The sequence below is a fragment of the Ammospiza nelsoni genome, chromosome 1 (genome assembly GCF_027579445.1).
Source record: "Ammospiza nelsoni isolate bAmmNel1 chromosome 1, bAmmNel1.pri, whole genome shotgun sequence".
NCBI classification, from domain to species: Eukaryota; Metazoa; Chordata; class Aves; order Passeriformes; family Passerellidae; genus Ammospiza; species Ammospiza nelsoni.
Genome location: NC_080633.1, coordinates 81,254,727 through 81,271,063, shown reverse-complemented (window position 1 = coordinate 81,271,063; position 16,337 = coordinate 81,254,727). Strand labels below are relative to the sequence as shown.

At 36.5% G+C, this 16,337-nt stretch overlaps 1 protein-coding gene across 4 annotated transcripts in view; it reads right to left on the bottom strand.

Moving 5' to 3' along the window:
- CTNND2 (catenin delta 2) overlaps positions 1–16,337 on the bottom strand; it is a 639,809-nt gene that overhangs the window by 376,178 nt on the left and 247,294 nt on the right. For all 4 annotated transcript variants that reach the window (XM_059470378.1, XM_059470386.1, XM_059470397.1 and 1 more), the window contains exon 3: positions 12,428–12,540. In XM_059470378.1, coding sequence (XP_059326361.1) covers positions 12,428–12,540 — 113 coding nt within the window. The remainder of the gene's footprint in view (positions 1–12,427; positions 12,541–16,337) is intronic.

The window sequence follows — 16,337 nt, the reverse complement described above, 5'->3', positions numbered from 1 at the left end:
CCCAACTGCACATGCCTCAGCTTACAGAACAGAACTTATCCCAGTACAGGTAATACATGCCTTTAAGGACAAGATCCCTTAGGTACTGGGAACTACACCAAGTGTGGCATAAACCTACTGTAAAGATAACGGTACATATTATTCAGTAAACCCATAACCTAGGCCAAAAATTAAAATATTAATCACATCTCTCTTTCATACTGTGAGAATGGGGGGAAAAGGCAGTGAAAGGGGGAGAAGAAGCAAACTACAACTTTGATGTAGTTGTTGCTGCTGCCTCTGCATTCCCTACACAGTGCCTGATGCTGTCAAAGGAGGACTGCAGCTCTCACATGGTTTAGGTGAGAGGGAAACTCCCATCTGCCCATCCACAGCTCCCTTGCTCATCTTGCCAACACTACTGTCTTGCACACCTTTCTTGCAGAGCCTGAGCTAAAGCAGGACTGCTTCTAAAAGGCTTCCATCAGACTCTTCAGCAGAAAGGTTATTAACCACTGAGAGATTAGTCCTCCATCCCAGCACTCTCCAAAGTGGATGCAGACACTCCAGGCATTCCACAACACAAGTTACTGGAGTGCAGGAAAAAATTCTTTTTGTACCATCACTGCATAAAAGAAACATTTTTTTTATTGTGCTTACTTCATTTTTTATCCCATATTTTTTTAATTTCTGGGGGTTCCTAAGCTTCATAATATATTAATACAATAGTACACAAATGTAATGGATAAATAAATAACCATATATTGTGGGTCCATGCTCAAAAATGTTTTACTGATAGGGGTTCATTAACAAATAGGTTTGGAGAGCAGTGCTCAAACCCAGAAGGGAGCCTGGAAGTACTGGCCAGAATCCATAGAACCTACTACCAAGTTAATCCTCTTGAAAGTGTGGATTCACTAGTGGAGGGAGGAATGCCATTGCTGTGAAGCTCGTTGAAGTCCTCCTGAAACTAAAACTTTTCTACCAACAACTGGTGCCCTTTAATTTTTTTAATGCCGTTTCTGATAAGCTTTGAAGAAAGCATTCTTACCCAAGCTAAAGACATTCTTTTCAGGTTAGCCACTGACTCCAGCTAGCCATTCATTAATAAGTCAATAAAGTCAGTAGCTCTATTGGGAACACTTAAGGTAACTTTCATAGGATATTTGAAATTAGGCAAACTTCACACTGTATTCAGTTCAACATGAATTCTATCGCAGCTGCACTCACAGCCAGCTTTGTGATAATATGCATGTTGAAGAATTTCAAGACAAAATTCATAAAATAGATTTAAATGAAAATACAGGTATATAATCTTGTTCTAGTTAAGATAATAGAACAAACATAAATGCAACATTTGTACTAAATTTTCCTTCTCTATAGCTGGGGAGTTGGGGTATATTGCTCTATAGAGAGTAAAGAAGCAGTGAGAGATGTGTGCAAAAGTTTTGGGGTTTTGCTTGGTTTTGGGTTTTTTTTTTGTTTGGTTGGTTTTGGTCTTTGGGTTTTTTCACTGCATGTTTGTACAAACCAGCAGGATAGAGAACAAGGTAAAAATGAAAAGGATAAAGGAAAGCCAGCAGGAGGCACAGTATTTATTCACAATTAGCAATAGCTGAGAGTACATCTATGAGTTGAAAGCATGAGATATTTAAAAGCTCCTCTAAGTTTAATGTAATAAAGTCTATAAAATATTCCTTAACTGCTGAAGTGGCAACATGCCTAGAAAGCATCTAAACTTAGCCGTTCAAAGTACACTGCTATCCAGTTCTGAGATGCCAGTGGAATAGAACTGTGTCCATTCATGCCTTTCATGGAATTCAACTAAATATACTAGTAATACTTCCTGAGCCCTTCTGGTAGTTGAAATACTTGAGTATCAAAGAATGCATAGCTCAGTTTCCACTACAGAACAGTCACAGCTGTAGCAGCACCAGTAAGAAGTTCATGTCAATTCAACAGAAAAGTATACAGACAACAAAAAGGATAATTGGACCAATTATCACATATGAGCAAGGAGAGAATACCTAATAATTAAGAGCATTAGAACAGTCAATTTCTAAAGTTAGGATAAAAGAACAGAAAAAAAAAACCCACCCCCAAATTGTTTTCGAAGTGAATTGGTAAGTTTAAAATTTGCTGTATCAAACACTACAGCTAAATACAACAAAATTCATCTTTTTTTTATCAAGATGAATCACGGCAAGATACAGGATCCACTGTTGCTCTGACTGCAGAAATTACTACTGCCAAGAGGAGTGTATCTTTGAGAGCTATGACTTCTGGGAAGTTTGTAACTTCCACCAATACATTTCTCCTGAAAATCAGTTTCTTAAGATTGCATTGGAAAATAAGTATGCTTTTATTAAAATCAAGAACTCAAAAAATGCCACCTTAATAGAAAAATAACTTGCTAGGGACAGATAAAGTAGCCAGGATGAGGGTTTGGCTGGGACCTTTAGTAACTGTTCCCATATCTGCACTGAAAGGTGGGCAGGACTTGCCAAAGCAAGGAAGTACTGAGAGCATGAGGTAAGAGCTCTAATTTACAGCTCAAATTACAGTCTAGTGATTTAGGTGGAATTTAAATTTAGGCAGGGTTGAAGAAGAAAGATATCAGAAGAGTGGATGCTCAAGACATAATTCAAGGTTGTCTACACAAGATCAGATGGTGAGAACCAGAAGGCAGGGGTGGTAAAGGGAAAGAAATTACCATGCCTGATTGCAAAAGTTCTTTGAAATATTTCTTTGAAACTCAACATCAGACTTTTTTTTTTCCCCTCAAGAAATCAAAAAAATTGGCTTTGTTTTTACTGATGAAACACACACACAGGAAGAAAAGGTATACCTGGAATTCTGGGACACCTTCAGCTGGTTGCATTTTGACTTAGTCCTTGTACAAATGCATTGTTACACAACTTCTGTTTCATGATCACTTCATTTCTAAAATGCTTGAGGGATAAGTCATGCGTGTCTGGAGGGACACTTGTTTACAGGACCAATAGATTTCACAACTTGCAAAACGTGCATTAGGAAAAGAACTATCTATCTCCTTGTAATAGCTGAAGGCAATCCAGTGGAATGATACCTATGGAATTGTTCTGCTGCCTAATGCTGCTAATGGAAAGATTCATTTGAAAGCCTGTCAGGTATTGCTTCTTATTTCTCTGTACAGCTTTCCAGACATGCAGGGATCCTAATAATCAGATCAGGAATCCATGCAAAGATGTGATGACTGGTTATAGCCACAAATGAAGCCAGTAAGATCTCTTCAGCAATTACTCTGAGATTTCTCACACTGAGTAGCCAGGATAAAAGGATATTTTCAACTTTAGTCTTTGATCCTCCAGCTGTAAGGAAAGAACATAGCTCCTAGACTCCTCTGCCTTAGCCACCTCTTCTGCTCTTCTCTGCTCCTGTTTCTTCCTCATCCTTCTTCAACCCACTCTTCACTTCTCAAGTCTCCAATTTTGACCAATCTACACTTTATAGACTGAATCTGCATTCTACCAGATGCCTCATCCACATTTTGAACAAAGGTTCCTCCCCTCTAACCTTCCCCCATACATGCATTAACTGGGACGTTAAATGCAGCTGGAAATCTGCTTCTTAACCTCTTGCCACTGCACTCAAAGGACACCTCCTTACCCTGACAACATGGAAGGAAGGATGGAACAACACTGAAGAGACTTCCCTCCACGCTCCAGTGTTCTGCCCCATCATACACCACATTAGATAGAAAGCAAAAAGCACTGTAGGAAAATAGGGAATTATCTCCATAACTCTGTGCAAAGCTATGTTTAATTCCTCTGATAACAGCAATGTCTTTTGGTACAAATTTATAGAAACAGCAAGTTGCTTAGCTGAAATTCCCTTCAAAACCTCAGTATGTGCATTTTGGAAAGGAAATACTCAACCTGGAAGGTGCAGCTTATCAAAATAAGGAACAACTGAAATCCTGGTTCTATAAAAAGCAGCAGGCAACTTTGTATATATCTACAAAGCAGATAGCACTTTGGTCTCTGTCCACAGTTTTTCAGAACTGACATCTTGAAGCACCTTGGATACCTTAATTCTGTTTCAATGTTTGATGTCAATTGCCCATGGCCATTTTTTACTGGCACCACGTTACAGGATTTGTTCTCAGCTGTATTCTACATCTAAGATATCACAAAATCACTATCTAGTACCTTTGACTCACAAGAAGTAAGCACTAAAAATGAGCATTCCTGGAGAAGTTTTATCAAACTTGCCTTCAAGCACTCTAAATTCAAGACCTTTTAATAATAAGGTACTTTCTCTCAGTCTATTCTCAATTTTGTCTTCCTCCTAATCAATCCAAAAACATTTTGACATACAATAAGGAAGGATAGGAACAAAAAGAATGCTGTCCAATTATTAAAGCAGTGCCCAGCAAGGAGAGCTAGAAGGGCTGCAGAGAAATAGACTTGTCACTCGTGTCCCATTCTTGATAGATATTCTACATATCCTTAAGTTTCAAATGATAGTTTTTATTATTGTGTCCTTGGGCAAACTGCTACAGTTTGCTTATCAACCCCTTATGATAAACTGAAGTGTCCTGATATTTCAACAAACAGCTTGTGAACAGCAGGCTGAACACAGAACCTCACTTTGTAGGACATAACCAAGTTTTACATTAACAATATATTTCCTAAGATCAGCAATTCCATGTATATTTCATATTAGCCATACTCAAGTGTCAGGTTTTCAAAAACACATTGAAATTGTAAATGCAAAATTTGAAAACCGTTTTCAAATAACTTATTAGCATGCCAAAAATGCACTAAGGTAGAGAATTTACTATTAAGTATAGTCTTCACTGGCCCACATATCAGTAGAAGTTGATAAGTAAAGTATCAGCTTTTTCTGTTGTCATTCTGCTTTTTTGTGGTTTTGCTTATGTTCTTTTTCCTGTATTATTCCTGTATGTTCTGTATTAATAAAACAGAAGACATAATGAAAAGCTTGACAGGGAATATAAGTGACAATTGGCAGCCCCATATAAGGCTTTCAGACTTTAAGAGCCTTTCTTAGGGCAGAAAAATGTCCATATCCTTACTAACATATCTTCTCTTTATGAAATTAAATAAAAATCTGATACTTGATTTCATTAACATGCCAATGTAATGAGTTTGGCAATGCTGGATATTACTGTGTTACTTCTCTCATGGGGATGGCATCCCTGGAGGGTATTCAGCAAGCAGAAGAAGAGGGAGAATATCTGTAGAAAGGGTGTTTTAAAAGTCCTGTTGGAGCATGTGCCTTCAGAGGTTTATCTATCTGGGAATTATATGATCCATATTACTGCTGTAAAAGATATGGATGTACTGTAAAAAATAAAATTACACCAAACCTGATTGTTTGAACATATGGTGGAAACTTGCCTTTTAGCAACAGAAGCTTATCTGTTCCAAAACTATGAAACTAGTTAGTTTTTGGCAGAGGCTAACTGGACTAACCTAATAAATTTTTTCTTGATATATCTCATTGTGGAGAACCAGCACAAAGAAGCTACAAATATTCTAGTAATTGAAATAAAAACAAAAAAAAATTGGACAACCTTTGACTCTATCTCATTTTTTTGCTCTGGTACCAATTCCTTATCTCAGTATTTTTTAAACCATTTCCTTCAACGCTGGACGTACTATAAACTGAGTACAAACAAGCTCAAACTTAATCTAAAATCAGATTGTTTAGAATGATCAGTTCACAAATCTGATACTTTAATCCAGTAAAATGTCATTCTTCAGAATATAATTAAGTAGGCACATTACCAGTATTAATTGTGCCAACTGTTCCAGCCATAATTTACTTCCTAGAGTGACATTTTCTTCAAATCTTCTTCTCTTGGTGGATTCAAACTAATTTATTGATCAAGCCTAACAGCATACAGAGTTCATCACATTTCAGGTCTCTAGGTCTCACAATCGAAAGATCAAGAGGTACCAAGTACAAGGTGATACTGAAGCATTGAAAATATTATCCTTGGTATTTCCCTGACCTTTTCTATGACTCAGACACTCTTATATGTGGTGGCAAACACAATACCAGGAGCATCAATTTGATGTCAAACTGTGTAGGAAATTAGGCCTGGAAATTAGGTACACAGGTACAACAACAAGCAGAATCTGCCCACTCTACTTCTGGACAACTTACAGTATTCCACAAAATTCTGATTTCCAAGATTTCACAATCAGAGAAACACAGAATATGCTCAGTTGAAAGCAACCCACAAGGATCATCGAGTTTCCCGATTCCTGGCCCAGAGCAGGACACCCCAAGAGTCACATCCTGTGCCTGAGAGCATTGTCCAAACACTGCCTGAACTCTCAGGCTGGTGCTGTGACCGCTTCCCTGGGGAGCCTGTTCCAGTGCCCAACCACACTCCAGGTGAAAAACCTTTTCCTGATGTCCAACTTAAACCTCCCCTGGCTCAGGGCTTCATGTTGTTTCGAGCCCTACCACTGCTCCCAAGGGTGAGGAGATCAGCACCCACCCCTGCACCTTCCCATCATGAGTAGTGCCTAAATGCTGTGATTTAGCATGGGAATCAGTAGCTCAATTTTCAGAAGTGCTTCCAGCTATTTTCAGAAGGATTCCAGCTATTACCTAGCTGAGTACACATTAGCACAGTGACTATCAACATTCAGCTAGCAATCCTAGCAACCCAACAAAGTCACAAACATTTTTTGTGGTAGCTCAGTCGATTATTGGAAAAGATGAATGGTGTGGGGAAGAATCCCTCAATGACTTAGTCAAGCTCTAGGCTGAAAACTGACATGGGAAAAAAACAAACATCAAAACAACAAAACAAATCAAACCAACCTTTTAAAAAGTGGCAAGCATTTTTCATTCTAAATTATGGTCTGACAAAGGCTGCTTCAGTTTCGTTGTTTCTGAGATAATAGAAATGAACTCCTTAAGGATTCTGAATGTAAGAAAAATACCATCTTTTCAAATTTTTTTAAGAAAACCTCTGTGTTTCACTGTTTTGGTCAGTTTTATTTTACAGTAGTGATGTTTTTTAAAGGTATTTTTTTGGATTCATGCCTTCCAGAGATAGCAAAGGACTCACTCAAATAATGCAAACACTTCAATGAAAACCTGCTGGCACAACAAACTCATGCACATTTTCCCATTGTTTTGTTCTAATTGAATGCTTCCTTCCAGCTAACTTCATTTTCATTCTGGCTTAACAGTATTATAACCAAAACTAGGTTTCCTAGCAAAGAATGTAGGATGTTTTTAATCTCTTCGACCTTGAAACCCACAACATATTTTTACTAGCATGTTTGGGATGGGGGGGGTCAGAACACAACAAATAAAACCCCTAAAAAATATTCTCTTATCACAGCTAATTAATTCTGACTTGTACAATTTGTGATGAATATTTTCGCAATCTTGCATTTTCAAAAAATATCTGCATGCTTTTACTGCCATTTTTAATTTTATTTCAGATAAGCTTTTTTATTAATTCAGTTGACAAAAGTTCATCCAAGTATGAATTGTTAAGCTTTACACAATCCACAATGATGAACAACAGTGTGTGAAAAAAAATTAAAGCTTATTCAGCTTCTGAACTACTAAGCAAACACACATTACAGAATGAGATTAATTTTAAGCTACAGCATTTGCTGACAAAAGTTTAGTAAAATCTTTTCTTCCCACTGGTGAAATGTCCATCTCTTTAAAGAACATCACTTTTTAAAATCCTGGTATAAATAGCCATGTTATTGGCTTGTTTTTATTAAATAAGTACAAACATAATTGGCATTTCCATAGCTAATGATAAAACACTGATCCTTTTAAATTCTGCTCTGCAATAATTGTTGATTTTTTTTCTTTTTAAGAGTGAGCTTTCTAATTTACATATAATTAAAAGGATTTTTTAGTTTTTGTTTTCAAGTTAGAAGCTTTCCAGTAGCATTTTAAGATATTACTGTAAGCAAATCAATGTGAAACAATTTAACACATTTAACTGATAAATCTTGAGTTGACAAAGAACCACAATGCAGGCTAAACTATTTTGTAGGAAATGTATGCTCAATATGTATGATGGTGTATAAATTTTACTTGAAAGTTGCAGTATTTTATCTGCAGGACTGCTGATCAAACTCTTTGCATTAAAATCCCTGTTCTGTCCTCATTATATGACAAACACATCTTTGTCTTTTGGCTCATGTTTTACTCCAGAATCCATACTAACTATGTATTTTTCAACTTTATTTTAATAACTATATTCTTATTTTAACATCCTAATTCAGAGGCAAAAGCAAAAACATTCATCAGTTCAGGTAAGAGAGGGACTTTTTCTGAAATACTTGAATAGAAGAATCATAGAATATCCTGAGTCAAAAGGGACCCACAAAGATCATCCTGGCACTGCACAGGACAGCCCCAAGAATCTGACCATGTGCCTGACTTATCTAAATGCTTCTTGCATTCTGGCAGCCTCAATGCTATGACCACTTCCATGGGGAGCCTGTCATTTTATGGGGAAAAAGAACACTAGAATACTAATACAATTCTATTCCCAGGATTTATGAAGAAATAGTAATAAAAAACACAGGAAAATTTAGGTGGAAACAGAAAATCCTTATTATTTCTACAGATGGAAACTCTAGAATGTATCAGTGCAACCTGTGACAATGCTTACCCAAATTCATTTTGAAAAACACCTTACACCTAATTAGAATGTTCTGTGTTCCACCTTCCATCTGTCACCTATCATTCTACCCAATGCACCTCTGAGAACACTCTTGCCCTGTCTTCTGTACGTCCTTCCTTTACCTGGTTGCAATCAGAAGCTGCCCCCTCCTGACCCTTCTCTTTAGTTAAAACCCCTTCTTTCCTCAGCCTCTTTTCACACCCCCGGTGCTCCCTGGCCACCTGCCTTCCTGGCAGTCCTGCACAGAACCTGCTCCAGCATGCTGATGTCTTTCCTATAGTGGGATGCCCAAAACTGGATGAGGCACTCAAGATGTATCCCTTCAAACAGAAGGGATGAATCACTTGTCCTGATCTCTTGGCTACATTTTTGCTGCTGCAGCCCAAGGTGCAGCTGGCCTTTGCTGCAAGGACACACTGCTGACTCAGAGAACCACTAACTAGCACAGTAATTCAGACAATCACTTAGGTTGGAAAAGACCTCCAAGGTCCTGAAGGTCTTTTCCTGCAAGGCTGTTTTCTATCCCTGGCTGTATTGTAACAAGGGGATACTCCATCCCAGATGCATTTGCAAACCATTTATGAATTTCAACTTGATACGATTCCATTCAGCCCATTTCTCCAGTCTGTGCAGGTCTAGGTTCCAGCAGCCTCGCCTCTTATGAGGCTACTGGATTTGACAATCCTTAAAATTAAATATCTAAAAAGACTACCATATACCCCTTCACAGTAAGTAGCCTAAATTAGATCGAACACTGACAGCTGTACAGGAAAACTCTAATTGCAATTTTATTTACTTGACCAACACAGCAGCAGCTGTCTGCTCATGTCACAATGCATCCCAGCTATTTCTTCAATGAAGAAATGAGAGGTCTTATATGTTTATCAATTAGACTTGCTGTACTTTTATTTTCAGTGAATTTGCAAAAATTGTATCTAACTAAGGAAAATATAATTTTCCTGGTAAAAAAGTGTGAATAACATAGGCATTTCTAAGGGAGAGAACTTTACTGAAAAAAAGCATTTATAAAGCAGGTATGTTATCCACACTATTCAATTTATTATACTGTATTTTTGCTACTTGTAAGATACAGAAACTTCAGCATATTGCTTCAGGCACTCAGGCAAAAATGCCAGTCTATTCAAGAGACTTTCAATAACAAATGGCACATCACTTCTACCAATTTCAGTAGTAAGTAGAAATTCAGTTGAGAAAAAGTCTCTTGCCTGACCAATTTGCAAACACTGCGTTCAAAGAAGAAAAGTCGGCTAGGCTTGAGCTATGCTCCTCAGTTCGAACACTAAGGATTTTTCAAAAAAAAACCCCTAAACAACAAAAACCCAAATAAACTGCTCAACACAGTGATAAACAGTGATAAAGACTATGAAATAGTAACTTAAGGTTTTAAGGATTTGCTAACAGTAGATTTCTTTAATATGTGCTTAAAATTATCAGAGACTGAAGAACTCTAAAGATACGCTGGCATCCAATACCCCCCCAATACCAAAGGGAGTGACAGACTGACAGGTCTGGCCCAGAAGGAATAAGCACTTCAGCCAGAGGAATGGAGCAGCACAAAACATCACTTGTCTCCTTGTGGAATGTATCATGAAATTTTGATACTCAGCAGGCTGAGTAATGAACTGTTCAGTATCTGCCAACAGGGAAACTGGGGAAGGGAAGAGTTCACAAGTTTTGTCCTAACTCATGGTCTAAGCATTTTATTCAGTTTTATCAGGAGCGACTGATTCTGCCTTTGGTTCACAGCCAAGTACCTGTTCCTGAAAAGAATGCACTCAAGTCCTTTTTTAGCAAAATTCCTATTGAACACAGTCCCCAACCCCCTAAAAAAACTAGGTCAAGTATATGTCAAAGAATACAATGCTAAAGAAACTTTCTCAAATCTGGATGACCACTGGAAAGTCAGCACAGCAGGCAGAAAGATACCTGACTGCATTTTGTATTTGTGTTAGTTCTAAGCCCCTCTAATGAGGATTTAGAATTTTTTGGACAGAAGATTACTAATTTAATACATATGGGATAAACAACAACCCAACAAAAACAATATTAGATTATTATTTATTTCCTCTTTACATCACTTGCCAAGTCAAAGGACAGCTATCTAACTGTAAGCTTTCAATGTTATTTTTTACAAAACACTCTTTTGGGTATTTCTTAATATGAATTTACTTTAAATGCTAGAAACTGCACATGTAAAACATCTCAAGGCCAATTACAGATATCAAGAATTTGCTTAAAATCTCTTCTGTTATACTATTCCATTATTCTTCTGTTATTCACAGACAGATTAGCAGTCCAATTATTAAACTTCTGGAATAACCGGAGTCTCAGAACTCATTCCAAGTCATCTGACCATGACACCACTGATAACTCTAAAGTATAAATTTATCAATAGGAAAAAGGTTCACCAAGGAAGCATCTCCTGCACAGCAAGAAACTTCCCAACCTTCATACCACTGACTGGAATAATCCTAAAATAACAGCATTATTTAAACATACCTCAGTATTACTCAAACATATTCAGATAACTTTCTTGAAATGCAGTCAAAACATTTTTAAATTAAAATTTAAAGTGCTAAAGAAGCAAACTTGACATGCCAACATAGGCCATGCTTAAATAATTTTAAGTAACTTTCTGTAATGTTAACAAGTGTAGATGGTGACATTATATAAAATAAGAGTTTATCTTAAGGAGTTAATTCTCACCTGATTTATTAAGAATGATACATTTAAGTCAATTTCACGTACAGCTTCTGCTGAATTTGTGAAAGACTCTTCTGACTTCTGCCATTTTCAATTGAACCTGCATTCCATATTTTTGTTACATCTTTGGCATTCTACTGAATAGTTATAGAAAAATCACTCATTTCACTTGATTGAGGGGTGGTTTGAATTGCTTAAACTGAGGAAGCAATCAATGTTTTTTGTAAATTTTTGTTACTATTATCACATAAAATTTCGCATTGAGCTTGCCATGTTATACTTAATATTATCTATTCACATTTCCACTGATAAAAGAACACATGCCTATACAACTTATTTTTCCTTAATTCTTGAAACTCAAGTACCATCATCTTCCATTTTTTAGGTTCACTGAGAAAACAAAGAAACACTTATCAAGAAGCTAAAATCTTCACTTCCATGAAATTCACCAAGAGACCAGTTTCCTTTTGTTACAATTTCTTAAATAAACTTGTCATCCTCCAAACAATGTACCAGAAGAATTTCTTCAAGTAAAGCAATATTTAAACAAAGAGAGGGACTTCTCATCTCCTCATGAAGATATAAGATACACCTGACATTTTGAAGACAGGTCAGTAGCTTTACATAATTAATTTCAAACTTTTAATACCTTGAATAATAAAATTGTGGTTAAACGGGTTCACAAAACTTCACAAATCAGTCTCTGCAAGTAGAAAGCTAAAAGTCTTCAGCTGAAAATTAAAGCAGTATTGGTGGTGGAAATAAGTTGCTGATAATCCATTCAAGCTCCAGCAAATCAATGAATTCCAAATAAGACTACTATTTTATTACTGAACAAAAAGATACAAAATTGCAAGAAATTTTCTTTTTAAAAAGCAGGTCATAATGCAAATTTTCAAACTCCACTAAAATCTCATGCTCCCTAGTGTATATTATTTTTACAAAAAAAAAAAAAAATCAAACTTGTTCTCGGTGATGATTCATAACAGCAACAAAGTTTACTAATTATAAAGATATCAACAATTTGTACATTACCTAATGCTGCTCATGCTTCCAGTTTCTGATCCAAGCTTACATCTCTCCAGCTGGCTTGCCACAATCTGACGTTCAGCCTCAAGTTCTCGAGTCAATCTCTCAAACTGCAGTTCCTGAAAAAAATAATTTAAACAATTTGCTTTGACTTCTCTTGAGATTAAGAAGTAATTTCAGCACATAAAAATGAAATTTTAGCAAGAATTATTAGCTTAATGTCTTTTAACAGAGTTTTCTTTTTTTCTTTTTTTAACACATTCAAAGTTCACATTTTTGTGGTGACACCTACTTGTTCCTTCCTTTATTCTAACAATGTATGTCATAGAATAAGACTGTTTATCAGGAAAGGAAATTCTAAATATATTAAATAATTTAACTTACATATTCATGCAGATCTCTCAGTAACACTGAGATCCTAGCAAACTGATCTAAGTGTGATCACAATTAAGTACAATTGGTGTTACTGATAAAAAAAGATGCTAAGTTCTGTGGATAATCAAATTTAAGTTTTCTGCACTTACACTTAAAAAGATAACCATCACAGTATACACCAGTGAAATAAACTAAATGGAAGGTGTGTTGATATGGCTTGAGCACAGCTTAATTTCTGCAGTTAATGATGGAAGGGAAGCTCAAGCAGTTTAGGGCAAAAGTTGTGCTTAAATTCCTACCACTAATTTAATTAATTTTCTTTTATTCTATCAAGGAAACCAAACCAGTCCTACCAGATAAGATTTATCCACGGAGCTTATAAAGGTACTTATAAAGTGACTTTTTTTATACACAAAAGATTCTTTTTTATTAAAAAAAAAAGGAAAACCAATATAATTAAAATCTCCACCATTTCTCAAAGGGCTACATTCCTCACATATTGTAGTACTACTTTTTTCAAATAAAGAAATTAAATAACTTTAGGGAGTCATAGTTATTGTGAATTTGTCAAGTGTTGCTGCCCTTTCATTTTGAACATTGCATCATCTTCACAGGTAAACAAAAACATCTCTCCTGCCCCTTTTGTTTAGGTTTGTTGAAGGCTCAAGGAGAAATATCTTGAGAATCCATTTCTTAAATAATTCCCTTATCCACACAAATGAACCCATTATCTCTTTCTCCCTCTATTTTTTTCCAAAACGACGCCCCTGTAATGGAGAGGTGCAGGAGGGAGTCCCTTGAATAACTCCCCAGCAAAGTCCTGCTGGGCAGAACAACACTAGAAATTACTGGAGTCATGATTTATGCCCACCAAGGGACATTGAAGGACTTAATATCTGAAAGAAAGGAAGAAATGACAGAAATAGAGTAGGATTTGTAAGTGCTCATTTTAAGTCCTACCTAAAACTTCTGACCAAGTAAACAAGGGTAAATAAAGGCCGTACATTTTTCAAATCTCTGAAATGAGGCAAATGATAACTGAAATGTAAGAAGGAACTGGCTGATCATCATTCTGCTTAATCCAGCTGGATCACTCTCCTTTGTTTGTCTTGCTATTGTCATGGAATAATTTTTACCCTGCACTATCAGTAAAGGGGGGCATCTACATAGGGAATATTCAGCATGAAATAGTCAGTGAATACTTAAATGGCTACTCACTATGTGACAAAGCCTGCTTAAGTGTGAATTTATTACTCCAAACAAATCCATACAGAGTACAAGAATACCACTGAAAGTCAGATTGGTGTAAAGACCAAAACATCACTGTTCATTAAATGTCAACACTGCTGTAGTAATCAATAGTTAATAATATTGTCTGCACATTTTTGTAGTGTACAGCAACACCTTTTGCACTGCTGTCTGAAGACACAATTAACAAAAATCACCTGACAATAATCATCTAATTTCATATATGCCTCCTTCACAGAGAGTATTCCTCTCACCTAGAAGAATCAATTGCCTGAAAAGCTGAAGAGACAGTTTATCGGCTTTCCAAGAGTTATTATTCAAATCCAGATCTTGTTTGCATAAAATAAAACCCTTAATGCAGTAAGTATTGTATTAGAAATATTACTAAATTGTTGAAGAATGAAAAATCAAAGTGGTACAGCATTTGCCATGCCAGCATGCTTAAATCAAAGTGTGTAAGCCTGGAGAAATTATGATAGTATAAAATACCCAAGAAAATCTAACTGAGCATTATGTTTACTTTCAAAATACAAGCAGAACTTTAACAGCTATTCTGTGCCACTGCATTTTTTAAGCCACTTGAGTCTATCTCAACAATGCAAATTGAGGTGCTTAGCATAGGTTTTCACGCAGTCACTTCAGCTCTCACCACGCCAGGTGAGGCAGGTCAGGAGTGCTCTTTGCCATGGCTCAGCACGGGCACTTGCCTGACCTGCCCAGTGAGGAGGTGCAGCTGTCCCCTCAATGCTGCTGAGAGAATGTTAAGCACCAAGAACTCAGGAAGAAATGCTCCTCACTCTCAGTGTTGTCCCACTTGCCTTTGCCTAGACAAAAAAGTTCAGCTCCTTGTGTTGTTTAAGTCTAGTAGGGGTGCAAACAATGGTTCTCTAGTTTCTCCCTTTTGTCCATGCTATCCCAAGTCAACTAAATACAGAAATGCCTCAATCCTATTTTACAGAAATACTTCAAAAGTAAATATTATTCTGCCTTTTTTTTTTTCTTTCTTAAGCTCTCCGGATTGTATGTCTTCTTATAATTTTCTATGCTTTCTATTCCTTCAGTTAATTACTCTGATTGACAACATTTCCAGAAACTTCTGCATTTCCTCAACAAATACCCTTTAGCTATGATTACTTTGTCCCCAGAAGATTTTTTTTCTCATTATTCTAGTCTCTAAAATATACTTTTCTACTCTTCACTCTGTCTTTTTTTTCCTACTTACAGCTTTCTGTTCTCTTCTGCCTTCCATCTTTCTTTCATTTCCTAGTGTATTTCATGACTCATCCTCCACTAAATCTCTTTCAGTCCTATTACACAAAGTGCTACTCCAGCAAATGCCCTAAATTGATTGGTTTAAAGAGTTTCTCTCATTCTCTCTCTCCCTGGTTCCTTATTGAGGAAACTCTTCTTTTCTTAAGATGTACAAATTGATGTTTTCTGGTTTCACTGCCCACATAATTTAAGTCCTGCCCTGCAGAGATGATTAGCAAAGGGCAGTTGCATCTACATCACTCCTCAAGCAGGAAGCAAAGAAAGAAATAACTTAAGAAAGAAATAACCTCGGGTTTCTAACACATGAAAATGGCTAGACAACATGAACAGGAACTTCACTACTAGCTCTTTAATTGCTACTGTTTCTTACTTAATTATCTTCTGTCAGGTGCCACCAGAAGTTAGAAATGAAAGTAAGGAAACAAAAGGCGGGGAGGTAGGATGTATGCAGAGCCAAACAATTATAACTTCAAGAATTGAATTTAATAAGCAGTTTTCTTTGGTATTCCCTCATGCCCATGAAAAAGGTGCAGGTCCACAGGGTTGCCTTTGGACTGAAAAAAGGAAAGAAGAGTTCAAGTATGATTTGCAAATCTGTTTTCCCTCCATATCAAGAAATCCTGACAGAAAACAAATTAATAAGCTTCCTTGTCTTTGCTTGGGAAGCAGTGAGACTGACTAATATTTGAATAAATCCATATGTTTAGATTTCAAGCAGCTGTCATGGTGCAAGTAGACAGAAACCAGAAACAGCATTTGCTTACATTTTATAAAAATAATCACTGAACCTGACTCCATCATTTGTATTATTTGTTGTGTTTACAATTACTCTCACCAGTTCATGCCACGTTGTGTTATCTTCACAACTTTCTATTATTTCTCTGAATCAAGCTAATCAGAACATCAAAATTAAAAACAAATTCCTACTCACTGATTATGCAAATCTGTTGTCAAGACAATTGCAGAATGAAGAACAGCAGAAACCACAATGCAACATCAAAATCAATTTACATAATAACAT